The sequence below is a fragment of the Urocitellus parryii genome, chromosome 6, assembly GCF_045843805.1.
Source record: "Urocitellus parryii isolate mUroPar1 chromosome 6, mUroPar1.hap1, whole genome shotgun sequence".
Lineage (NCBI taxonomy): Eukaryota > Metazoa > Chordata > Mammalia > Rodentia > Sciuridae > Urocitellus > Urocitellus parryii.
The window spans coordinates 187,159,137-187,185,434 of record NC_135536.1 but is presented as its reverse complement, the minus strand read 5'-3'; the positions used below and the strand labels follow the sequence as shown (position 1 = coordinate 187,185,434).

The 26,298-nt window shown below is 58.2% G+C and overlaps 1 protein-coding gene across 1 annotated transcript in view; it reads right to left on the bottom strand.

Annotated features, from left to right (window-relative positions):
* Bmp7 (bone morphogenetic protein 7) overlaps positions 1 to 26,298 on the bottom strand; it is a 69,236-nt gene that overhangs the window by 25,403 nt on the left and 17,535 nt on the right. The window contains exon 2 of the mRNA XM_026406785.2: positions 18,115 to 18,307. Within this exon, the coding sequence (XP_026262570.1) occupies positions 18,115 to 18,307 (193 nt within the window). The remainder of the gene's footprint in view (positions 1 to 18,114; positions 18,308 to 26,298) is intronic.

Below are 26,298 nucleotides of genomic sequence, written 5' to 3'. Positions count from 1 at the left end.
TCCCAAGGTGTCAGTATTAAGGGGTGGGACCTGTCAGAGGAAATTAGGCCTCGAGGAAGCCACTCCCATACATGGATTGGCCCTCGGTAGAGGCTTGAGGTGGGAGTCCCTCTTGTTCTTCCCCCTTTCACCACAGGAGGACGCAGAAGGTGCCATCTTGGAGCAGACAGACTCTGGCCAGGCATCGACTCTGCCAACATCTTGGCTTGGGACTTCGCAGCCTCCAACTGTGAACCATAGATTTCTATTCCTTATGAATGACCCAGTCTCTTGCATTTTGTCAGAATGACACAAATGAACTAAGACAAGGGGCCAGTGTGTGAGTGCTCAGTGGCCTCCAGTCTGAGGACCAACAAACAGCCACACACAAGACAACACGTCATCCCCAGCCAGCCACACTGGAGGCCCTCCTGATGCGCCAGAGGCTGGTCCTTCTCCGTGACACAGAGAGGTGATGGCAGCAAGGAAGTCCTTCTAGAGCCACGTGGGATTTTAAAGACCCCGGGTTGGACTTTCTTCTCCAAAGTGAATCAAAATATTGAGTCGGCTTTTCACGACCCATTTCCTTCTGCTTCTCCCAGGGCCCTGATTTCAGAACTTGCTCAGGGGATGTCCACGCGGCTTTCCAACTCACAAACAAGAATTTCCTGCTGTCTTCATCTCCAGTGTGCCTTGATGACTTTCCCATCCCTGGAGAGTTCCCAAGACCATCCATGAACCAGTGAGCTGCTCTGGACAATTCACAGATGGGAACAGGGACACTGTCCAAGTCAAAACACACCCCCCGCACTGAGCCGGCTCCCGCCCCACAGGAAACATCCACACCTTAGCACAGAAGTCACAAACCTGGGTGGTGATTTTTCTGGAAAATCATTATTTGTAGGAAAATATGACCAGATATCTGGACAGGCCCTGGTGGACGGTAAAACAATGAATGGTAACCGAGGGAACAGCATTCGGCCTCACACAGAGGACGCCCTGCCCAACGATACTGAGCACTCTCATCACGGGCCAGGACACGGAGGCCAGATGCTGCAGGCTGGCGCTGACTCACCCCTGAACCAGCAGGAACGAGGCGACTCCCCGCCCCAAGTCATGGTGTGCAGTGTGTCCCAGGCACGCCCGGAAGCCAGGCCTCCTCGGAAGGCACAAGAGAGGGGAGCCTCGCTGAGACGGGCCACGTGCGCTGAGCACAGGCTTTCCTGCAGACAGGCAGCTGGGCGGGAGGCTGGACACAGAGAGACACAGAGGACCAGGCAGCTGCCATCCCACGAGCAGCCCGACTTTACAACCAGGAAAGCGCTGAATGGGCCCTTTGTGACAGTTTTATTTACCTTGAATACAATGGCCTCCCTGACCCAGCCCAGGGAGAGCGGAGGTAGGGAAGACGCCCCAAGGAACCGGAAGATGATCTTCCCTTTTCCTTTTCGCCACTCCTGAAAACCCAGGTGCTTTCCAAGCTCCCCTCCCTGACAGCTTCAGACCCTGGTAAGGGTACGGGTCCCGTTTTACAAAAGGACAGTGAGGGTGGAAGAGGGGAAGCCACCTGCCCACAGTGGCAGGCCTTATTCGTGGCAGAACCGAGCCACAGCAAAGGAAACCTGCTCCAGAAGCTGGTACAGAAGCCACACGGCCTCCTTAGCCCACCGTCTCCTGGGGGCCCAGAGACGTCGGGAGCTGGGAATCCTGCTGTCTCACAGCATGATGGGGTGGAGCAGGTGCTGAGGGGCGCAGATCCAGGGGTGGAACAGCTAATCTGGGTCTCAGTCTGCTCCTCCGCCAAGCGGGGACAAAGCCATCCTTGTAGACAACTGGGAGGAAGAAGGGAAGCTCACCCGGCCCCAGAGGCCAGCGCTCCCAGGATGTGTGTGCAATCGGGGTGTGGGCTCTCCCTGCCACAGGAATTCCAGCTGGGCCCAGAGGTGACGCAGCTCTCCAAGATCCTCCAGGCAAGCCACCACATAGCCATCCAAAGACCTCACCTTTGACCCCAAAACATGTAAGGATGTTAGCAGTTGTGAGAGGCTAACATCCAGCACTTCCTGTTGTCTGCCCCCCCCACCCGTGCTGCTCTCATGGTACCTGCTCCCACCTCTGAAGTCCACTGTGACTGGAGGACCTGGGGGCCAGCCCTGCCAGGTCTAGGCAGGGCTCGAAGGCCTGGGCAGTTCTTGGTTTTGCCCCTGGGGAGCCACCACGTCAGGAAACCCAACTGCACTGGGGAAGGTAGAGCCCCCAGAGGATGAGGGTCTGTGAAGGGACTGAGAGAGGAGCCAGGCAGCCCAGGTGCAGGTGGTCCAGCCTCCCCAGGGACCACACGGGAACCACCCGGAGCAGAAGAACCACTGGCTGAGCCCTGCCCATATTACTGAGCAACAAAATGATTGTTTTGAGCCACTCCAAGAGAGATAATCCAAACAAGGGTCACGCTGCTTATGACACAAAAGCTGAAATTGCCCTCTGGGGGACTGGCCAAGACATCGAGGCCTGTCCAAGGTAAGCCTGCCCTGCACAGCTGCTGCACAGGACCTGTCAATCCACTTGCAGTCAAGGGGAACACGGGGTCAGGAAAAAGGTGTTATAAGACACAGTGTGTCACAGGTGCGTTTCTGGAGAAAGATAAAATGCTCAAATGAGTGTGAGAAGAAATGGAGAATTTCAAGAGTTGAATAGGCATGAAAGAAGTCAGAGGAGGAGTGAAAGATCTCCTGGTCCTCACACCTCAGGTGGGTGCATCCTGCTCTTTTACCAAGATCTCTAGGCCACCAGTGGTAACTCCTCCTTCCAGAAGTGTGAGAGGAAGAGGGCAACTCAGAGCCCGCGCAGTACAGCTAGTGTGCCGCTGACTGCCAAATCGGGGAGGGCCCATTTGAACAGACGTCTCGAGAGAACACGTCCAGAGGGCCACAGGACACACGAAAAGATGTCCAACGTCACGAGCTGTTAGGAAAAAGTAAATCACGGCTACAAGACAGCACTCGACCCACTCAGGAAGGCTGAATCAAAAGCTCAGACACGACCGAGAATCCGGGGGGAAATGAAGAACGAGGCCCCACACACTGGCCACGGGAGGTGAGATGGTGCCATCGGTGGGGAAGTGGCTGGACAGTTTCCCAAAAGGTGAAACATAAGCATCATTTCCAAATGACCCAGCTGGACCAGAGCCCTCCCTGACCCTGGGCACTGTGGTGTTAGTATTTAACTGCCAGCCTGGGACACTGTTGCCAGGCTTGAGGACACCTCTCCCGGGGACGGGAAGCACCTGAACCCCACTTGGAGGGGCAGTGGAGGAGCTGCTCATCATACTGCAGTTCCCAGCCCCTCTCGGGAACTGGAAAGTTCCACCCCGTGGAAAGTGGGTATTTTAGAATCTGGAGTGTAGGAGGAAAGTCCTTTTTTTTTTTTTTGCTTTCTGGCTACTTAGAGGCTATTTAGAGGCTGTGACCTCAAGGGCCTTCACCCACAACCTCCCCCAGGTGGAGAAAAGATTCCACTGTGGGATGGAGGTGCTACCCCTCAGACCAGGGCCTCTGGGGAACTGCCAACTGCATACACACGGCTCCAGGGAAGAGAGCCCTGACACCGGCCCCGGAAACCAAGTTGAGTCTGGGGTCTGAGGAGGCCCTGGCCCTGGGCACTCCCACCATAATTAAAAGGCCATAGGAAACGTGGATTCCATCTGGGCCATGTAGTGCCCACTGCCTTGTCCCTCGGGATGGTTGTCCTGTCCCAGGGCCCAGCTTCAGAGCTGTGGGAACCATGCCTCCTGCCAGTCACCCACTGTCCAGGGTCTCAGGGGTTGAGCAGGACCTGGGAGCCACTGCAGCCATTTGGGTTTTGGGCTCTGCAAACCAGTGTGGGGAGGGGTTCCATCTTGTGTGCAGACTGCCAGTGACCAAATGGGAGTTAGAATCTAGTTCCCGGCCATAACCGTGGGTGGGATGATCAAACAATGCTGTCCACACCCATGCAACTCCCTAGGGACTCGGACACAGTCCACCTCCAGCAGGGACAGGTGCAAGCTGGGGCTTGGAAGGGTCCAGTGTGGTACCATCTACAGTCTCTCCAGGAGGCTGGGCCAGGACTGTGGCCTCAGCACCTAGAACCACCCCCTGAAGTGCTGCTCTCCTGCCCAGCAGAGTGGCACGCGGTCCCGTCTGACAGACAGGCGGCCCAGGCCAGGAGTGAGGAGGCTCTTCAGCCAGGGAGCACAAGCCCAGGCAGAGAGCCACGGGGAGCACGGCCCACCTGGGGTTGGGGGAGGCAGGTGGAAGGATGTGGCCATCCGTGCCGAGCGGCCCCGCCACCAAAGAAAGGAAAGTGGGCTTCAGATGACAAGGTGGGCAGCACAATGTGCCCCTAAAAGGCCCCGTCCCAGCCTCAGGCCCTCGAGTGCGCTATCTTACACGGGAGGAAGGGTTTTCAGGTGGGATTAAAGGATTTCGAGCTGAGAGAAGATCCCGGATTTCCAGATGGGCCCAGGGTCATGTCAGAAGTCCTCATGAGCGAGCGGCCAAGGTGGCCATGACAGCAGAGGCCAAGGGGCTGCAACAGCTGAGCCCCAGCTAAGGAGGAGGCGCCTGTCCTGCCTGGGCAAGGCCTGGAGGCGTGTTCCCCCAGGGCCCGCAGAAGGCGCTCAGCCCTTCCAGCCCATGGCGCGGGGCACCAGGGGGACCCTCTTCAGACTCCAGCCCTCCAGAGCTGCAGGAGAGCACACCCATGTGTGGTGAGCCCACTGAATTGCTGGTCACTTGTCACAGCAGCAATAAGGCTCCATCCCTGCCACCCGGGAGTCCTCTCCCTCGGGGCTCTGCTAGGAGCTGGGGAGAGACGCAGAGCCCTGGGCCCAGAGGCTGGGGGCAAATCCTGAAAACCCTGATCAAGTGCAGGGAGAGGGTCCTCTGGGTGAGGAAGAAGAAAGGAGGCCCAGCCCTGGGCATGGTGTAAGAGGACGACCTGTGAACACCAGAAGGGCGTGCGGGGCCAAGGCAGCCAGGGGCTGGACCAGTGCTCCTGGCAGAGGGCAGGATGTGGGCAGCGTGGTGAGAGAGACAGCAGGAGAGAGCAGGTGAGCAGGGGTGCGACCTGCAGGGCTCTGGCTGCAGGAAGGTGGTGCCGGGAGCTTGCTGCGTGGGGAGTTTCAGGCGGGTGGAGGGCGCTGCACACCAAGCAGCTCCAGCGGCTCCCCTCCCCATGCTGAGGGCACCCCCACTCTGCTCTTTGGAAAACTGCGAGGCTGGACATTTTGAAGGCTGGCATGCTGTGAACGGCGGCTGGGCCCAAGAACATTCCTCAGAGGAGCGATCACGGGATGGCGGCCAGCGTTCCCAGGCCAGCGGGAGGTTAGGCTGAGTGGCAGTGGCTGAGGGGTGAGCTTGGCACCTGCAGCCAGGCCAGGGCACAGACCGCAGCCTGTGGGGAAGTAGGAAAGCCTGGAAGTGGATCAAAGGGCTCCAGGAAGCTGGCCTTGGTGACCAGTGGCCGCCGGGCACCACTGAATTGGGCTGCAGGGCCCCTCCCCCACCCTGGGCTGGGAGCACCCCGCCTCCACCTCAGGGAATGCCCTGCTTTTCCACCAGTCGCCCCAAGACAGGAAGATGAAGGCAGGGAGGCCAGAGCTTTTTAAAGCACTTTCTTAAGGCTGTGCACATCCAGGAAGACTGAAATTAAGTCCCCTGGGAGAGAGGTGGAAAAGTACACAAAGTAGAACAATATCCTCCGCCGCAGACAGAGCCTGGACAGCCCACGGCTTTCCTACCCACCACAAGACTCTGCCAGCCACTGCCAAGGGAACCCACTGGGCATGTGTGCAGAGCCTGGGCCACTCCTGTCCAGCACCAGGAGGCTGCTGTTGTCAGGGTCAGAAAGCAAGACAGCAGCCATTACGTGCTGGGCCTCATTCTCCCCAGCTGCAATAGGAAGGGTCCAGAGCTCACAGAGGTCTCAAAGACATGTTCACAGAGGGCCCGAAGTCAAAAAGGCTCCGTAGTTAAACACAGTTGCAAAGCACCGGGGACACAGCACTCCTCGGAGGGTTCACACTGCACATTAGCACTCCAAGACTCTGACAGGTCCTGCTGCAAAGACACGTCTACCCCAGGCAAAGAGGTGCCTAGAAACTCCCCAGCTGGTGCAGGCGGGAGGGTGACGGAGTGGGGCGTCAGGAGGGAAGGGAATCACAGCAAGCAAGCAAGCAGAGGTCTGGGGGGAAGGCACATCCTTTGTCTGAGGGTGTCCCAGGGTGGTCCTCGGGTCACATATTGGGTGGCCTGGGATGGTAAGTGGAGGAAAGTGGGAGTGGAGTCCCAGCGGAGAGGTCCTGAGCAACCCGACCTCTGTCTGGAGGCTATTTTGTTTGTGAAATGGGGATCACGATGGGCTCGTTCTGGGGATGGATTACATGGGATAATGCAGTCAAGATGCCAGCACAGAGCCAGGGGCCGAGGCTCCTAGATGTTTGGAGCAGAGCCCAATGTAATGTGAATCTCACCACTGGGCTGACCCAGCCCCAGCCCCAGCCTTAAAGCAAGGAGCTCACTGCCACATCGTAGGGACTCTGGTTCTAGAAGCAATGATCTTACACCTGGAGCCCTCTCATAGAGGAGGCTCTGACGTCAGGTGGCTGGTGGCCAGGGAGCGGGCCTGCACCCTCCAGCAGAAGTGACGGGAGCTGAGCATGCTCCGGGGCGGCCTCAGGGTCCTACTTGCCCCCTTCTCAGCCCACGACCCACTCCCCAGAGCAGCTTGCACAGGATGAAAACGCAACTGCCCTGCCCCCAATCCCCTATGAGCTCTGAAGATCAAAAGCGAAACTCCCCCCATGTCCCCTAAGGAGGGAGACTGTGTAACTGACCAAGAAACTTTAGGGAGAGAACGAGGCACTGTCAAAACTTCCAGATGAGCACTCGGGGGCTCTGGTCACCCTCCCTGTGGAGCGGCCCCAGCTGCCTTCAGGCCCTCATCTGGACTCCGGCCCACCCCGGGCCTTGGCACACCCTGTTCCCTCTTCCTGGCACACCAGTCCTTACCCTCACACCTCCATCACCCCTGCCATTCTCCAGTCCCCAGAGACTGGGCATCTCAAAGCCCATGCCCCCCGTGCAGCCCCAAGGCCAGATTTCACGGGGGTTCATGCCGTTCTTTGGGTTCCCCTCATTCCCTACCAATTCTAAATTCCTTGTTGGCAAAGCACAACTGCACTAGCCCAGCACCCTGCGCCTAGCACCCAGTGGAGCAGTGGGCCTGGAGGACATGTGGACTGGTACACAGGCACCTCTGGGCCCCTCATGGAAGAGGAGGCCACCAGCCTCACCAGCCAGCTTCACTTCCAATAATTCCTATTGTTAAAGAAAGAAAAGAAAATGTGTTTTCATATTAGGAAGGTACCTCCAGAAACGGCTGAGTCCCCGTTTCCTGGGGCACGTAGCCCACCAGCTCTGCCCTAACCCCCTGGGAGCCACTCCCGGGTCGCAGGCTGGTCATCCACACTGGCTGGGCGGAATCCCAGGCCATCCCCAGGCTGCCTCCCCAAGCCCCACTGTGAGCTGGGGACTGTGGATTCCAGTTGTAAAACCACCCCAAACTGCCCCATCTGGAAACTGCCAGATCTTTGGGCTTCCAGCTTCCCTTTCCTGTTTCCTATCCCCTGTCACTCTGGGGCCACCTCCTTTCCCCACACCAGGAAAACCAGGCAGAGGGCTGTGTGCTCTGACCTCAGTGAACATCAGGACCCTGGGAGTCCCCCCACCAGGCCTCACAGGGAGCCCGTGGAGCTATCCCCACAGCTCTGGGAAGTCCCACGGGCGAGAGCAGCCGCCTGGGTCTGGTGTGAGGAGGTGGATCTCTCTAGACTTTCCCTGGTTGCCCCATTTCCTCCAGCCTCCAGCTCCAGACCAAAATAGAACAAGGTAAACTCGGCCTCTCTGCGAACACTCAAGGAATAAACAAACCAACACAAACAGTTTCAGGCTGCGTCATCTTCCCAACGTTAAAAAAGAAGAAGAACCGGAGGCTGTTTTAAGGTTCCAAATCCAGAGACTAAAAAGTGCACCAGACTCAGAAAGGAACTGGACCCAGCAGTGGGTCATGCAGATGAAAGCAAGGCCTTGACCAAGCGCAAGATTCTCCATGGCAAAGGCGAGTGGGACACCTAGAACAGGTGCAGGGGCTGTCAGAGACTCAACCTGAGGACAGCGTCCCCAAGCAACGGGGGTGCCAAGAAGAGGAAAGCAAAGGAAAATATCTTGCACTCGGGGCACCGGGGCTGGGCCAGATGCTGCCCTCGAGCCGCAGATCCTGCCAGCCACCCAGCAGTACAGACCCTCACCCAGTCATGTTTTAGGGACTCTCAGAGGCACATCGAGTCAGTACTTGAAAGCAAGTAGTTTGAGAGGTGACTCCATGAACCAACTGGAGGGCAGAGCAGGGGGACAGGCATGAAAATCAACCAAACAGGGCTCTGGGCATCCAGGGCACAAACCCATGGAGACCTGTAGGCCAACTGGGGAGGATGAGGGGCTGCAGATTCACCCACCAGCTCTGGTCACCATCCAAATGCATGTAGGCACCACGGGACATCTCCACTTGGTGAGCCTGCAGAGCCGCTCCTCAGCCGTGACATACTGTGACATGCAGCCGAGCAGGGCCACCTGCTGAAGGACTCCACACTCCATTTAGCACTCTGCTGCCGCCATTTTGAAATCCCTGCACATTTTCAGCATGCATTTACACCTGGTTCTGGGCCCTGCAAGCTGTGTGTCTGGTCCTGGGAGCTGGTTTTTCAACCCCAGGGACAGCATCTTCTAGCTCCTACATCAGATCAGTTGGCATTAGTGCTGCCAGGTAGTTCTGACAACCACTGGTTAGTTCAGGCCCTGCTGCCCCAGACGGAAATCTGTGGGCTATGGAGCTGAGTGGTGGTGGTGGTGGTGGCACAGCAGCCTGAGCAGATGAAAAGGAGGCAGGAAGGGGACACATGTGGCCAGCTCTACCAGCCTCGCCTTAGCCCACTGTGCAGTATCTCTAGATCTTTCCACCTAGGTGGGCACCAGGCCCCAGGGGCTCTCCTTCTAGATGCCTATGAGCATCCAAACTGGGCATTCCTGCACATTGACATGCTCCCTGCTACTCCATCAGGGGCCAATCTGCACCCCAGGGGACACAACCTGAGTCTGGAAGTGTCTTGGTCACACACACCTGTGTGAGGAGGTATGACTGGCACCTAGTGGGTGGAGGCAGGACGGCCCCACCAAGAGATCAAATGCCAGCCGTGCCAAAGCTAAGACACTGCCTTAAATGGAGGCTCATAAAGACCTAGATACCGAGTCCCCAGCCCCTGGCAGAAGGAGGGGTGAGACTTGGTCTTCGGAACCCCCTGCAGGAGTGAGCCCCAGTCACCCTGCAGGGACTCTGTGTGACACCAAGGCCTCACTGTCCCCCTGGGCCTTTGTTGGAAGCAGTTTCTATCATTCGCATCTGTCCCCATGCAATTCCCGTCTCAGTGTGGGCCTTGGGGAATCCCGACCCGAGACCAGGGGCCCAGAGGCAGCTTCACCGAGGAGTCAGGAAAAGCCCAGGGGCAGCAGGAGAGGCCCAGATCCACCAGCCACACCATGGCGTCTCTCAGAGGAGGAGGGTGGCCGGCTGCGCTGGAATGCAGGCCCATGTCGGCTTTCTTTTCCGTTCTTAGAGTGGCAAAATGGAAAGCCACGGTCGTTTTTAAGAAACAAGAAGAAAACAGGGCTGACCGGAGTGGACAAAGGAAGAGCCAGTGTCTGAAGAACTCTGAGCATTTACCCAGAGGCCGACCCCTGGCCTGCACTTGACCTCACCAAGGTCGGCCTTCACCACCGCTGCTTCTTCCACGCGTCCTCCTGGTCCGCCCTAGTTCCCCATCCCTACCGAGTTGACATTTGGACAGGCACTTTTCTTCCCAGCTACAGATGACCGCTTATGACCAAATTGAAAAATATTAATTCTCTTTGTCTCCTGCCAAAAAGGCTAAAGCAATTACAGGCCTGATATGAAACACAGATGTTAATACAGTTGGAAAAATAGGCTTCTCTAGGCGAGCAGAGGTCCTGATCCGAGTATGAAGAGCTTTTGGAATTAAAGTGCCAGATCAAGTTATCCAGACAGCCCGATCCTCAAACCCATTCTCCCCAGATACATTCCAGCCTCAGGAACCCGGGTCACAGCACACACACGGACATCTCCCCGAGCTGCCAGTGAGAGCCAGCCTACCCCTGGATGCCCACCAGCTCCAAATAATATAATTATAATCATCACAGGGAAACTTGCATAGGATCGAAAGTAGTATAATTACAGGCAATTTTCACTTTTTGGAAATTGAGCTCAGATGCTGGAGAAAGATTGCAAACAAGACATTCTTTCTTTCAGTTCTGGAAGAGAAGTCGCGTTGGAAAGTTTGCTGGGGTGGACCAGCCTCGGGGCAAAGCCTCTGGCCACCACTCACTCATACAACAGGTATCTGGCTTGCGTGTCCTGGTGCCAGCACGATGTCCCCACGCAAGAGACAGCGCCGTCTGTGAGCCCAGGAAGCCCACACCCTCAAGCAGAGGATAATCTGGTTCAGCCATCCACCCACGGGACAGATGTCTTAGCGCCTACTGTGCGCCCAGCTCCAGGTATCAAGGACAGATGACGAGAGAGAGGGAACCCCCACACAGGTGCAGCGCCCATCGTGGCAGGGGGCCACCCACACAGCCGCTGAGCACCCACTCAGCTCAGCCGTAGCCTGCGGGCCTGCCCAAGGTCACGCCTGGACCTGCCCAAGGTCACGCCGCTTCAAGGGGGCAGGTCGTTTGTCTTCTCTGCCTCGGTTTCCTTCTGGGGAAAACACAATGTATCCCAATTCATAAGGTCACCATGAGGAGCAAGGAGATGTGCGTAGAGAGGTCACGTCGGGGAGGGTGCTGGGAGGCTGCGGCCGCGATCCCCCTCCCGTCCTGCCCTGCCCCGGCGTCCCACCACGGCGAGCTGTTATGGAAAGTACTCAGGAGGGGCACACAGGAGGTAGGTTTTGTCGTCACTGCACTCTTCTCCTGGTACGTGGCCGCTTTGTGGCAAAGTAGAGGCTGAAGGACTGCGTGGGGATGGTGGTCAAATCCACCCAGCGGTCCAGAGAGCAGCCCTTCTCCAGGCTGGGCCTACGTGGGCAGCAAGACGGATGTCCACCCACCCTGCCCCAGGTGGGCCAGCGCCTGCGGGGAGTCAGAATCCCGGCCACCACCAGGCCCACTCCACATCCACTGCGGGCAGACAAGTTAGTCACAACCGATGCGCCACCACCACCACCGGCACCGTCCCCAAGACGCCAGGCTCGAGAGGAAATACGGAAGGAAATAAAAGGCACAAAGATCAAAAAAGCCACCAAGGCCCACCAGATGGCCTCAGACCGCAGGACAGGAAGCCAGCGGGATGCTGAGTGGGGCAGGCCAGAGGCACTTCCAGCACTCCCTGGGTTGGACACGGTGGCTTGCCGTCTCTGCCCAGCTGGGTGGTGCTGAACACAGGCTTCTTCCAGAATGATCTGTGCAGACCAGTGAGAGGACCCCAAGGGGAACCAAGAGGCACTAAGGGCTCGTCCCTCCTGCCCAAGCAGCTCAGAGCTGGGATTTGGGAGCGGGGCCCATAGAAGGGGCCCACAGGGGAAAGGACCAAGGTGGCCCTGACCAAGCCTGCTCTGGGCGGCTGTCCCCAGCCTTCCAGGATGTCCTGGCTGTGCGGGGACTGCCAGCTGCTCCTGCCTTACCCTCTGAGGAGGTTCCTGGGGAGCTGAACAGCACCTCCTGAGAAGGCAGCTCCAAACCCGAGCTCACGCCCTGGGGCTGAGGTGTAGTGGCAAGGGGCAGAAGCCAGGAGACGCAGGACCCGGCACGTAGGCCTTCAGGAGCCAGAGCCGGGAGGGATCTCCGCCCGCAGCCAGCCCCTTCCTGTGCTACTGAGACTGACAATCATGGTCTGGACCACGAGTTGGGCTCCATCCTGGAGGAAGAAAAATAGTCTTCTCCGAGAGAGCAAGCCCAAGGGGCTAGGGCCTGGGCCAGAGAGCTCTCTCCCCTTCCATCTCCTGGGAACGTCCGTCAGCCCACAGGTGGGACGCAGATCTTAACGGCCAGTTCTCAGCCTGGTACCCAGGAATCACCACTTTTTAAAAAGCCCCAGGGCCCAGTGGAACCTGCCACGTATTCAGGCTTTAACTGATTCTCATCCATCAGTGTCATCGATTCTAAGGCCCAGCCAAGGTCGAGAGAGACAGCACACACTTGAGCCCAGGTGAGGGATGCCATAGAGACAAGCCCAGGGTGCTACTGTGGCTCAGGGTGTGACGCTGGAATCTAAGAGACCCACGTTCAAGTCCACCCGGGCACTTCCTAGCTACGCGACCTCAGGTGAGTTACTTCCCATCTCTGAGCCAGTCTGTTCACCTGTAAAACGGGGACCACAAGTCTTCAAAGGGCCATACCCAAGGTACATAACAAAGGTGAAGCGTTCGCCACAGTCACCAACAGTAAGCACCCAAACAGATGCCTCCAACACAGGGGGGGGATGTGCTCTGGAGCGTGGCTGTCCCTCTCTCTGCCCCAACATGCTCACGGGGCTGAAAGTCAGATCAAAACCTGCCCAGAGTTTTGTCACCAAGACTTAAACCTGTATATAACGTGATCGCCATCCAAAAGGCCTCAGGGGAAGACGGGGTGGGGTGAGGATGCCTGGGGCCACCCTGAGGCCGCCCTGGGGTACAGGGACTGCATCCAGCCTCACAAGCCCTCTTGGGTCACAAGCCCCTTTCTGAGCCAGAAGCTCAGTCCCTCAGAGGACCGAATCAGAGGCTGCCCTGGCCTGGCTCCCGGGGGCAGGCGAGAGCAGCAGAGCTGAGCCCTGAAGAGGAGGAGGACACTGGCCCAGGCCAGGGAGCTCTGAGGAAGCTCCTTTGCAAGAGGAGAAGGATCGGGCTGAGGGCAGGTGCTTGTGCTCCTGGAGGCTGGGGCGCTGGTTGGCCGAGCAGACCCCCCACCACCCCTGCACATGCAGGCAGGGCCCCGTGCCCTGGGGTGGGCCGCAGGAGCTGCTTGGACAGAACATTCCCACCCGGGGCAGGGTGGGGACAAGAGGGCTGGCCTGGCTGAAAGGAGCTTGTGAGCCACACCTCGGCCTCCCCTGCAGACCTCTCCCCTGTGGGGGACAGGCCCAGAACAGCCCCTCTTCCTCGGAGTGACTCAGGCTGCAGCTGATCCAAATCTTGGCACAGGAGACCACTCTGAGGTCACCCTGCTGGCAGCCAAAATCCCTGAGATGGAGCAAGGGACATTCTTCATCCAGCTGCCGACATCATCTCGACCTTGGTGGTGGCCAAGGGGGCCTGGCCTCCACTTCCCTAGAGTTCTCAGAGGCCAGCTCTCAACACGTCCCTCCCTGGGCTGGGGAGGCTGGGATGGAGCACTCTGGCCTGGTTTCATGACTGAAGAGACCCCCCCCCCAACACCCTCCCCAGCAGCTGGAACCAAAGCTGGAGCCAACAGGGACGGGCAGGTCCAGTCCCTGGAAGCCAGGCCCAGCTTGTCCAGACTCAGGCCATGATTCAGAGAACGGGGTTAAGACCGAACCCTTCACCTCCCCACCCTCCGCAAGGTGCCCAGAGCCAAGGCCACCAGCCCCAGACCTGCCTCGCAGCCCCACTTGCTCCGCAGCCGCCCAGGGCGGCTCCTCCACGTCTCACCAGCTGTCTGGGGCCGAGCTCATGCAGCGCCCAGGGCCATGGAAGGCCTCCAGCTCAGCTCATTATCGGAATTTAATCTGGATTCCGAGAGATCAAGAGGACTTGGTGGAAAGTGACTCCCACGAGGGGAGACGCTGAGGCCGACCCAAGCCGGCTAATCCCCGGCACCCCCGGGCTTTCCTGGAGCTCAAGCAGAGCGTGCCAGGGAGCCAGATGTCTCAGCCCTGCACAGCTGGGCAGCTGCTGGCGCAAGGCCACGGCTTCCTCAGCACAAAGACCAGGGTGGCTCCAAGGCCAGCCGGGGTGGTGGGTGGGATCTGGGCTCTTTGGGGAACTCAGACAAGGGGCCCGGTTAGGGGCAGCACAGGTGCGCTCCACCCCTGCAGAGGTGAGAGGCTAGAGGCCTGGAGGCCCACAGAGCATCCTGAGCTCAGACCTTCTCCCGCTGAGCGACCACAAAGCCCAGCGATTTAGCCAAAGACAAAGAAAAGGCAGAGATGGCGAAGCCAGCAGCTCTCCCTTTCCCACGATGACGGGCCACCGGGCCACCGCTGAGCCTGCAGTGAGCACCCCCCAGGTGGCAAGCGCTGTCCTGAGTAGGTCAACTCCTTTCTCCCTCCACACAGGCCTGGGAGGGAGGGCCAGGTACCCCCAATTTATACAGGAGGAAACTGAGGCCCTGAGGTTCCTGGTCCCCAAGGCCACTCTGGTGCCTGGTGGCCGGATTCGAATCCATGCTCTAGAGTCAACACTAAAAACAAGATTCTCGGGAAATGAATAAGAAACTTTTTAAAAGTTTTATCCTTTTCATTTCTGGAGAAGCGAGGAGCTCTTCATCCTTCTCTCTGGCACAGGAAGAAAACCGAGCAACCCACACAGCACGAGCCCTCCTCCCGCCCCCGCCTCCAACTCTGCCCCCTGGCTGCCAGGTACGTCCTGCCCGCCAGCTGTCCCAGACCCTGTGGTCACCTCCTCTGCTGGGACGCTGGCTAACAAGGAGCATGACCTCCCAGCCAGCCAAGAGCCATCAGAGACAGACTTCTGGCCACCTGCCCAGAAGCTGAGGACACCTGTCTCACCTTCCCTCCATCAGCCGCAGTGACTCAGGCCTTCTCCCACCTGGGCACCCAGGACCCACCCTTAGATCCCTGTAAGGGGCAGGAGGCAGCCACCTCAAACTGAGATAGAACCGAGTGACTAGGAAGTCAGCAAGTGTCAGAGGCAGCACAGGGAGCAGAGACCCCAGAGGGGGTCAGACACGTCTCTAGATAAAATACAAAATAGGGCCGGGGACGTGGCTCAGTGGTCCAGAGCCCTCAAGTCAATTCCCCAAAAAAAGAGCTTCCCGTAAAGGCTCCGTCTCACCCTCAGCAAGACCCACGACCCTCATCAGCCCATCTGACCTGAGGACTGCAGCCCCACCCTCTGCTGCAGAGACTTCTTGTCCTTCAGTGCCCTCCATGACCACCCTACCTAAGGCACACCTGCCCACACACCTGCTCCAGCCAGTCCCAACAGCTGTCTGGTCTGCTTACTGGCTCCTGTGTTTGCTTCTCACTTTCTGGATCCTGCAAGGATTGGATCAGAGCCCCCTAGAGACACTCAGGTCCTAACACCTGGCACCTGGCCTCGGACCTTATCTGGAAGTAGCGTCTCTGCAGGCGTAATCCGTTATGGGTGGCACCCAGGCCTGTGTGAGAAGAGGAAGAGCCCTACAAGGAGAACCCATGGGAAAACAGGGAACCACATGACCACAGCAGCCGAGATGGGGCTGGTCCATGTGCAGCCTGGGAGCACAACAGCCAGTGGTCACCACCAGAAGCAGGAGATAAGCAAAGACCCCAGACAGGTTTTAGGAGGAACAGGGCACCCTGAGAGCTTCAGTCCAGAATTCAAGGAATAAGCCCTGCTGCTTTAAGCCACCCCAATCTGCGGTCTTGTTATCGCCTCCCTAGGAAAGATAACGCCCTCAATCAAAGCATTAGATGAGCCAGACGCAGTGACGCACACCCGTAATCCCAGCGGCTGGGGAGGCTGAGACAGGAGGATTTCGAGTTCAAAGCCAGCCTCAGCAAAAGCGAGGCACAAAGCAACTCAGTGAGACCCTGTCTCTAAATAAAATACCAAATAGGGCTGAGGAGCTGGCTCCGTGGTCGAGTGCCCCTGAATTTAATCCCCGGTACCCAAAACAACATGGGATGAGGCCTGCCCTCGTGAGCCCTTCTCACTGGCTCTGGTGATCTGACTTCTGAGAACGGTGCCTGGCGTGGGGTGCTCAGTGGAGCTTCAACAGATACATCACGGAACCCAAGTCTCTGTGCAAACATAGCAGCCTTGACCTCCACGTCGGCAGCCCGGGCCCCACTTGCTGATCCCTGACCGTCCATCCAGCACCTTCCCCAGGTGGAGCAGGGCAGGCGAGCACAGGACTTGGGAGCCATGGATGGAGATACCCCTCAAGGGAAGAGCAGCACAGGGCTGCAGAGGCGCCCCCAGGCCCAATCACCTGGTCCGCAGCAGGGCAAAGAGAACCGCTGGCTGAGGGCAGATCTGGGGAGTCTGCCAGGAGGTCGGTGGGGTGGGGGGAGTGGGCTCAAGGATGGTACAAGTGGGCCCAGTTAGTGCTGCTGACCAACAGCCTCAGGGTGCCTGCCCTGCCCCAAGTCACCCGCCTTCATGAGAAAAATTAAGCACAGGTCTGTCCAAGAGTCCTGGGGGGAGGCTGTGCTGGAGCCCCAAGCACGCCTGAGGCCCCGGCTCCATCCCCAGCTCTGCAAAATAACAATAAAGAAAGTCCTGGGGCGTTTGTCAGAGGGTAGACAAACCTCTAAAACCCCCAAGAATGAATCCGAAACTTCTCTGGAAGCTGTGCCTAGGGACCAGGTACGGCCCGCCAGGCTGCCAGGGCACCTGCCCCAAAGCCTTTAGGAAGACCCAGAGGTGATTACAGACACTGGCCCTGCCCTTCCAGCATCCCAGCTCCTTCCCAGGACCATCCCCTCGAGCAGGGAAGCAGCACAGGGTGGCCCTGGGCGGGGCCCTCTGGAATGGAAGATTTAAACCACACAGGGACACCCTCTGTCCCCTGTCAGACTGACAGGGATTATCAGCTTGTTAAGCGACCTTGGTGAGCGCAGAGGAGCCGGCCCTGTCCCCTCCCTGGCTCGAGGAGAGACGTCCATACAACATCCACAGGAACAACCCAGAAACCACATGTGTGTCCAGTGGCCCACAGTCTAGGACCTCAGATGGACAGGCAAGTGTGGAGGAGACCACCTGCCGTGGCGCCACCCTGACCCGAGGGGGCCACGTCAGGGACAGGAATGGCCTCCATGGTGGTGGGGGGAGCCTTACCTATCCAAGTATAAGTTTTGAAGGAAATACTTTTGTAGGCACGGCTCCAGCTTCTTCCCAACCCCTGGCCCAAGTCCCCATGTGGCCATGTTCTCACCAGGTGGCCGTGCGCTCTGGCTTCTGGCTACTTCTCCTCTCACTTTGCAGAGTTTCCTTAGAAGGCTACGTGAGCGTGACGTGAGGTGAGGCAAGACACGGGACGCCCCACACCAGCCTCATTCTCTTGCCTTGTTTTTCCTTTTATTTGCAGTGCTGGGGATGGAACCCAGGGCCTCACGCATGCCAGGCAAGCGCCCTCCCACTGACGTTTCGTGTTCCCCGCGGTCAAGATGACCCCGTGACAGCGGCACTCAGCGGGCAGGCGGCGGTGCATTGTAGGTTGCTGTCTGTGGTCAACACGTCCCCTTCCTACCCGAAGGGCGAGGGCTGACCATCAGAGGCAAACACCACCCTTCTTCATGAACTACCATGTCACAGCAGCAGGGGACAGTAGGAGTGTCACAGCCCGAAATTAAAGTCTCAGCACCGACTCTGGCTCCTGACCTGGGGACTTCTGACACTGGGACTTCTCTGGATGTTTTGGGGGGGATTAGGGTTGTGTTCCCTCTAATTACATTTTATTACAATGGCCACTTTCACTGGTGGCCTGACACCACGTGGGGCCTCAGAGTGAAGATCGGAGAGTGGGAGACCATCACCAGGATGCTCCCCCTGGGCCCACCTGATCCAGGCCACCCATCAATCCCTGCAAGGGCCATACACCCCGGGCCTCCTGGCCTCCTGCCTTCCTTCCCAGATTTGCTGATGATCCCCATGGTCATAAGATGACCCCATGGTCATCTTAGAAAACTGTGACGCACATCATGCACCCTCTTTTAAAGAGACACCAAGTCCAGATGTGGTTGGTGTCCCACGGTGGCAGCTGTGTGGCGGCCGCTGCCCTGTTGGCCCATCCTGGGCCTGCACCCTTTCTTCCTCAGTAGCTGGAGGCCACACGGCCCCCAGACCCCGGCACCCACCTGCCCAAGTGCTCCTGAAGCACCTGGTAGACGCTGATCCGGAAGGTCTCGTTGTCGAAGCGTTCCCGGATGTAGTCCTTGTAGATCCGGAATTCAGCTGCCGTCACGGCTTCCCCTTCTGGGATCTTGGAAAGATCAAACCGGAACTCCCGATGGTGGTAGCGTGGGTGGAAGAATTCCTTGTCGTGCTCCACTGGAGGGGGAAAGCACACAGCAGTGCCCGTGAGTCTCTGGGTTTCCCGTCCCGGCTCAGAGTCCAGCACCCTGCCCAGGCAGCCTCGCCCACCGCGACCCTGGTTACAATGATGACCTACTTGCAGCTCGGACCCCATGGTCATCAGGAACAACCAGAGCCTCACTCTCATCCAACCCGCTGGGAAGAGTGGGCACTGCCCACAGCCACCCAGGAAGCCCTGACCACACTCAAGTTCCAGCAGCTCAGACCTGGTTCCAAGTCCCCCCTTAGCCACTAACTAGAAGGGTGGCCCTGGACAAGGTGCAGGCAGACCATCTGGACTCCATTTCACCATTTTAAAAACTGATGAGGACCCTCCTTCACGGGATGCTGCGAGGAGTGAGTGCCCTGATTCACAGAAGCAGCTTGCCTTCTCTCAGGACTAGATGACTGTTAGCCACTGTGGGTAACACGGGGCTCACTGGGCCTCCCCGGGGGACCTCGGGCCAGTGGCTCTCAGGCCTGCTGCCCATAAGTCACTGTGGACGCTTCTGAAAAAATCAGGATGCCCTGACCCGTGGTGGGTTGGTAAACGTTTACTGGCCAGCTCTCTGGGCCTTGGTCTGTAGAGTTTGCCAATTTCCATGGTGTAAATGCCGCAATCCAGGCAGATTTCAAGGTCCCATGGTGAGGCCCCTGAATGAGGCACTGGGAAGGGAGTGGACAGTAGCTCAGGCTGCGTGCTCTGCCCTGAGCCGGGAGCCACAGCTCTGGGGAGGGGGTAGCGCACTCTTTTTAAAGCACCCCCAGATATTTCTAACCAGCAGCCAGGGGCACAACCACGGCCGTGGGCTGACAGCAGGAAGGCAAAGGTCGGAGCCGGGAGCTTTGGAACTGGCTCCAGGACAAAACAAGGGAAAGGAACTCAGCCCAGCCCCTTCTGCTGGCACTGACGTTAGACTGCAAAAGCACGTCCATCTCCCAGGTGGCCAACACCAAGACACAGACAGTCCAAGAGAAAAGTGACCCCAAGGTAAGGAGGCCAGGCAAAGAGCCTGGGCCCGTCCTGCCTCCTGCTACTCCTCCAGCCCCCATGCCACCATAGATGGTAAGCGATCACATTGGGTAAGGCACTTGAGAGCCAAGAGGTGTCAAGTGGCCTTCCCAGGGTCACAGAGCTGGGACTCAAACCTAGGTCCCACCCAAACCAGACACGGGCTTGACCTCTTCATACCCCACAGGCTCCCAGGGGAGAACTCCTCCACCCACACATGGTGGCTCTAGCCCACATGCAGATGTCCCCTGTGGACAGATGACCCCTATGGGCAGACAACTCCTACCTGCAGATGATCCCTACATGTCAATGACCCCTCCATACAATCTCTTGCGTGAAGAAAACCCCAACATACAAATGTCCCCCTCCCTACATGCAAATGACCCCACAAACAAATGGCCCTCCCTTGCAGACAACCCTCACGTGCAGATGGCTTTATCTCAAGCCAGGATGTCTCCCCTGACTCTGTACATGCATCCAATTACCTTCTTCATGTCTCCAGTTGTAGGACTCAAAAAGCAATTCCAAATTAATTCCCAAAGCTCTCATGAATTAACTCTGCTCAAACTGGTTCTCTTCTAACATTCGCTCAGCTGAATGGACCCTCATCCATGCCTGTGCTCAAGTCAGACTCCCCAGAGTACCTAGGTACCTCCCCTCCTGTCACGGTCCCATGTCCACACCAGGTCCTATCAATTAGCTCTTCAATCATTCATTTCTCTGCAGCTCCACCAACTCAAGTCTCAGGGACTCTGTCAGGAGGTGGGGAAGGGCTACTGTGGGAACATGCCCTTAGCTAATTCTGTTTAGAGGTGTGCACAGGGCTCTGGAGCATGGGGACACTGCAGGCGCCCTGCTGCAGACAGCTCTCATGAAGTCCCTTTCTGCTCCTACCCCAGCAGAGGAGGGCTGGCAGAGTCTCATTGAGCACCCTCAGCTTTTAGCAGGGGCCGCCCTGCAATCATACACAGGAGCCCAGTGGGGTGTTTGCCTGGAATGCAGGGGGTCCCCAGCAAACCGCCTCCTCTGAGCTGCAGGATGGACCCTGCCACCACGCCATCAGAATGCAAACCCAGTGACCCACCAGAGCCGAGCACAGGGGGTGGGTGCCCTCCAGTGAACAACTGAGGATGCTGAGGAACCACGGTGCAAAAAGCATGTCTCCCGAGTGCCCCTCTTGATGTGCCCCACACTGCGCAGGCTCAGCCACCGTCTGAGGGACCCAGTGAGGCTCCAGAAGGCCTCGGGCAAAGCGGGTGCTGAGCTCTGCAGCCCACACTCTTCACACTCCGGAGCCCAGCGGCCCGAGCTGTCAGCTGCACCACTGTCTTGTCAGCGCCTTTGGCCGCTGGTTAAGCTCTGTGAGCCTCCTCTTCCTCCAAGAGCCACGGAGTTGGCACTTGGGACAGTGCCTGGCAGATGGCAGCAATACGTGTTTGCCACCGTGACAGGGCTGCTAAAAGGAGAGCCGGGTCGGTGAGTGCCAGTGCAGGAGAGGCAGGGTGCACGTGGGCACCCCGTGGCTCAGCTGCGACGAATTTACTTGCAAAAGAAAACAAGAATTGCAATAGACCAAACAGAAAGGCCACGTTTGAGTAAGCATGACATAAGCACAGGTACAGTCATTAAAGTCACACCCAACGACAAAGACAGACAGAATCACAAACCCGGGGTTGTTGCAGCAGCTAAGTATAACTTGATTTTTTCTTTTGGTACTGGGGATTGAACCCAGAGCACCACTGAGCTATTTCCTGGGCCCTTTCTTATTTTGTTTTGAGACATGGTCTCATCAAGTTGCCTCGAACTTGTGATCCTCCTACCTTAGTCCCTGGTAGAGCTGGTATTACAGGTGTGCACCACGGCGCCCAGCTTATGCAAAACACGTTTCATGTGTATGGTACTGTTAAGACAGGTCAGCTATTGAGGTTTTAAAGATTTTTCTTTTTTAATTAAAGGAACTCACAGATAAAGTAGGCAACTAAATTTCTTGTAAATACTTGTGGGAGCTTTGGGACAGCTTCCTAGGTGAATTGCCTTCATTAATTATTTGAAGACATGGAGAGGCATGAACCATGGATGTCCCTCCCGTTCTTTCTGAAACTGTCACTGTGAGCTCACCGCCCCCACCACGCGCACACAAAATGAGCCGTGAGTGATTCCAAGTTCAAACCAAATTCCAAATCTCATCTTCCCACTCCACGGCTACACTCGACGCACTTTCAACTCAGGTGCAAAGTGAATTCGTGGCCAGCACCAAGGTCGCCCCAGGCCTGCTGTACTCGCAGACTAAAGCACACCGAAGCTTGCGGGTACTTAACAGTGAAAAAATGTGGCTGATGCTGTCTTAAGTTCCAGAATTGATTACCCAGGATTTGGGGTTTAAATAAGTGTCCAGAGTTGATATCTGTCTAAGCTCGTGGAGAAAAGCCTGCTCTGGAGCCCTGGAGCCCTGGAGCCAGGGCCGCCTTTGAGTTCTGAGGCCAGAGAGCTCACAGGCACTAACAAAGGACTTTCATCTTCCCAGGATTAAAGGGGCCCAAATGCCCGAGACCAAAGGATAAGTCCAAAGAAAGTGGATTCCAGAAAACACCATCCTGACGGCAACTGCCCCGTGCCCGTCCCCAAAGCCAGGTCCAGCACCCTTCCTTTCCAAAAGCTGAGCCAAGCCCTGAACTGACCCTGGGAGGGCAAGTTCTGTGCTAGAAGGCATCAGTAAAGGGCTAGAGGCAGGAAGGAACAGAAGCCTCCGAACTGGGTGACTCTCTCACGACCCTCTGACATGTCAGGAAGATCTGGGTCCCAGATGGAAGTTACACCAATCCCCCAGTGTCACCAAGAAGCATCTGGCCTTCCCTGGGCATTGGAGACCTCCCTGTCACCTGCATGTTCAGAAAATGCTCAGGTGAACCCTGCAGCAGGTTAGAGACCTCCATACAAGGGGGTCACAATAGCCCACGCAGAGCAGCCTGCAGTGTAGACTGGCAACGGGCTGCCTGTGCTGAGAGGGAACCAGGTGTGAGAATTCGGAATCTCTTTACAGAACTGGATCCAACACCCTAAAAATTAGGAGTGGGAACCCTGATATACACAGGTGCACATGGATGCAACAAATTCTTACAAATGTCAGAAGATAGCCATAGTTCCCCTCCTTCCCAGGGAATCCCCTTTAGCTGGGGCACAGCCAGGTGAAAAGCAGGGCAGCGGGCACACAGCTGTGTGATGCCACAGGTAGGTGGTACATCTTTCTCTTGGAGAGTCCCCAGTCACCTTCCCAGTCAAGCCACGGGAAGTCATTTTGGCTCATTTTCTCTGCTGGAACTTTAAGGATGTGACCCAGCTCACGGGGCAGCTGCTCCCCTCCACCAGGCAGAGAAGGCTGGGGTGTGAGCGAGAAGCTTCAGGACAGGTGGGCGAGCTTGGAACTGAGGACAAAGCCCGCCAGGTTGGGTCCCCGGGTCTGGTGGTCCCCGACCCCTGAAGCTTGGGCTCCCGTTCTCCCAACCCGGGAGCTCTGCCAAGCCGCTTCAACTGCGGGCCCCTGCAGATGCAGCCCTGAGCCAGCACAGCGCACATCCGGAAGCAGTGGGCAGCAGGCACGTGGTCGCGCGGTCAGCTCCAACGGCCTTCTTTAGACGTGGATGATTTCCAAATACAAGATGTCGGCCTTGAGCGTTCTCTTAGGAACAGGGACCATGACCGTCTCCATCTGGCTCTGCTGGGTCAAACAGAGTCCTCTCTGCAGAGCTCCCATCTAGTCCTCCTATTTGATTAATGATGTGCATTCAGTAATGAGCACAGACAGCAGGAGCTCCCCAGCCCCAGACAGCGCCCGGCGCACTCACCACCAGCACCTGGGACGCGGGCTCCCTCCCAGCACCGGCCCCTCCTCTCCAAAGGGACCACCATCCTCCTCCCCCTACACACAGGGGCCTGTGGGAGATGGAGAACCACAACACCTAGGGACTCGGCCCGGGGGGACAGGACCAGGCAACAGGGACGCTGCTTACTAGACCTCGTCACTGGCTGCTCAGAGACCCTGGAAAGTACCTCTCTGGGGACAGCCATGCAGAAAAGATAGCAGAAGAGCCGAGCCAGCTGCCCACGAGGGACGTTTGTGCTAACGGAGGACACTGTCAGCCACGCTGGGCTGTCCTCACTTGTTCTGAACCCCTCCCCGGGCACCGCGAGAGATAAAGCAAGTTAGTCACCCGCCAGCGCCGTCCAGAACTTTACGGGTTTCCTAAGAAAACTGGTTGACCTTTCAGACCATGAGGTCCTTTCCCTGCCCCCAAGAGGCCACTAGGCTGTGAGACGGGAAGAAATCTTCCGTGGGTCGGGGACACCTGGAAAACCACAAGACCCTGTTAGGGGCCCGTGCTCCTCACTCATGAGCTCAGACTCGTCCGGGTTCTTCAGCTCCTGGGCGGGTTGGGGACAGACTCCTTCAGTGAGGAGGGATCATAGAACCCGCTGAAGTCCACACTAGAACCACAGCAGAACTGAGGGTCCTGCGGCCCAGAACCTGCCCAGTCCTGACTCAGAAGCCACCAACGCAAGCGCCTTCCCTGGAAGACTCATCTGGAAGGTTCTGGCACCCACCAGAACTCACCGGAACTGACTTAACCTACCAACCTGCTGTTGAGAGGTAAGTCATGGCCTTGCCACTTCCGGGGTATGAAATTGGACCAGGGCTGTTCATTCATTCGAGATTTACGGGGCAGGATTAAGGAGCCTGAGACAGCCCCGCAGGCCAACGTTCCGACAGGACGCGCATCGTGTTCCCAGGAGCGTGAGTCAGGCCTCCCTGGGGACCTGAGCACTTGGCCACACAGTCCGGAGGACGAGGACACTTCCCGGGGCCCAGGGAACACGCAGGGCATCGCAGCCTGAACTGATGCACAGCACCAGGAAAGCACCAGGTCTCCCGTGCCCTGTGCCCTGTGGGCAAGCATCCCGGCCTCCCCTGTGTGGGAGGAGAGCCTCTGTAGGGGCAAGGAGAGTCGCTGCCAGCACCTGCTTTCACAGAAGCTCCATCTCAAGGTCACAGCGTCCATCTCCTCAGACACCACATGGAGGGAGAAGCCTCCGCAGGGACCAGGTCCCCTGGCTGCAACTGCTCCTGCCTGTGCCTGCACCATCCTCAAGTCGACAGCACGAAGGCTTCGTGGCATCACCCGTGTCCCCTTCTCCCAAGCCAGGAACAGGGCCCTGCCTGGAGCAGCACACAAGCCACCCCGTCCACCACCGAACTGCCCGCTGCTCTGGAACCTCCCACCAAACGCGCCAGTCATCACCCAGACCCCAGGGTGCACTGCAGCTCCCCCTGCAGGACTGGGAGGGGCTGCCGCCTTCAAGACACAGGACCAGGTCCAGGGGTGTGGCCAGGGAGACCACAGGCCAGGCATCCCTTGAGGCCTTCCTGTCCTGGACCTGGCAGCTGGCACAGGTGTTGGGCAGGGCGGGGGTCAGGGAGCAACCGTACCCAGGACTGAACGCTTCAGCGTCCACACGAGTGGACAATGCTAGACAACGACGTCACTGTGAACCCCGAGCACCCCAGGGCTCGGGCAGGGAGAGGAGGAAGGCCTGATGGTCTCCAGAGCTGGGCCCAGCTGCTTGTCAAGACCCAGACGCCTGGAGCTGAGAGACCCAGGGGCCGCAGACGCACCTGCAGCCCCCAGGGCAGCCGAGGCACCGCCCTGACCTGACCTGCGGCATCCCACTCAGAGCCAGAAACCCGTCCCCAGGTTCCCTGGGTCCTAGCCCTGACCACAGCTAATGGAAAACAAGGGGGACTCAGGGAAGCGGGTGGAGATCCTCAGCAGAGCCAGGGGTCCACTGCCAGGGTGCTCCGGCTACCACCCTGCTCCCCACACCCAGGTGCGCCAAGCAACATCTGCAGACAGTTTTGCTGTCACGGCTGGCGTGGGTGGACTGGCATCGAGTGGCCAAGGTCAGGGACACTGTTGTGTGTCCTACCATGCACAGGATGGCCCCACAACAGAGGACGCCCCTGTGGTCGCAGGCCCCTGGGAGGCTGAGGCAGGAGCCTCGCCTGAGCCCAGGAGTTCAAGGCCATCTGGAGGACAGCAAGACCCGCCCCAGATGTCAACAGGGCTGAGCTGAGAGCCCCCAAGCTGACCAGACAGACCTCCAGGACGGAAAGCTGGCGAGGACGCCTCCAGCTGTCACCTGGCTGGGCGTGACCAGGCGCACGGCCCAGGTTTCCCTCAGTGAAGGAATGGAGTGGTCACTCTGAAAGTCCCCTCCCTTCCGGTGGGCTATGTCACACGGTGGCCAGCATCTTCCAGTTGTGGCCTACGTACGGTAGGGCCCGAGGCCTCTGCAGGTCTGAGACCCTGGGTCTGCACTGTCCAGTCTCCCAGCACAAAACACAGGTGGCCACTGAGCATGGAGAGGTGGCCCTGAGGCTGGGGACCCGGGAGCGTCCCTTCACTTCACTGTGATCAGTTCCAACCTAGGGAGCTGCATGGGGCGGCCTTCACGCCAGACAGTTCTGTGGACGGCACTGGCCGCAGAGCCGCACTGGGCCGAGGTCTCTATGAGCTACTGCAGACAGGGGTCCCAGGGGTCCCACTGCAGGAGCGAGACAGGTGACGTGGGGTTTCTTTAAAAAGAGCATCCCAGGGTGGCGAGGCTGGGAGGCAGGGAGGATTTCACCCCGGAGCTGCGGTGTCAGGCCCGGCTGGCCCTGGTGGCGGTGGCCCATGGCTCCTGGTTCTGTAAAACAGGACGGTCCTGCTCTAGTCGCAGGGTCCCTGGGAGGGGACGTGCACTGCCGAGCCCAGGCAGGGGAGCGTCACGCAGGTCCCTAGGCAGACACGCCACACTCGGGGAACCCCAGGCCCCGCACAGCCCTGCCCCATCCCACGCTGCCCTCCTCGGCCTGTCCTCCCTTCCCAGGACCTGCCCACCGGGGACTTGTGCTGAGGCT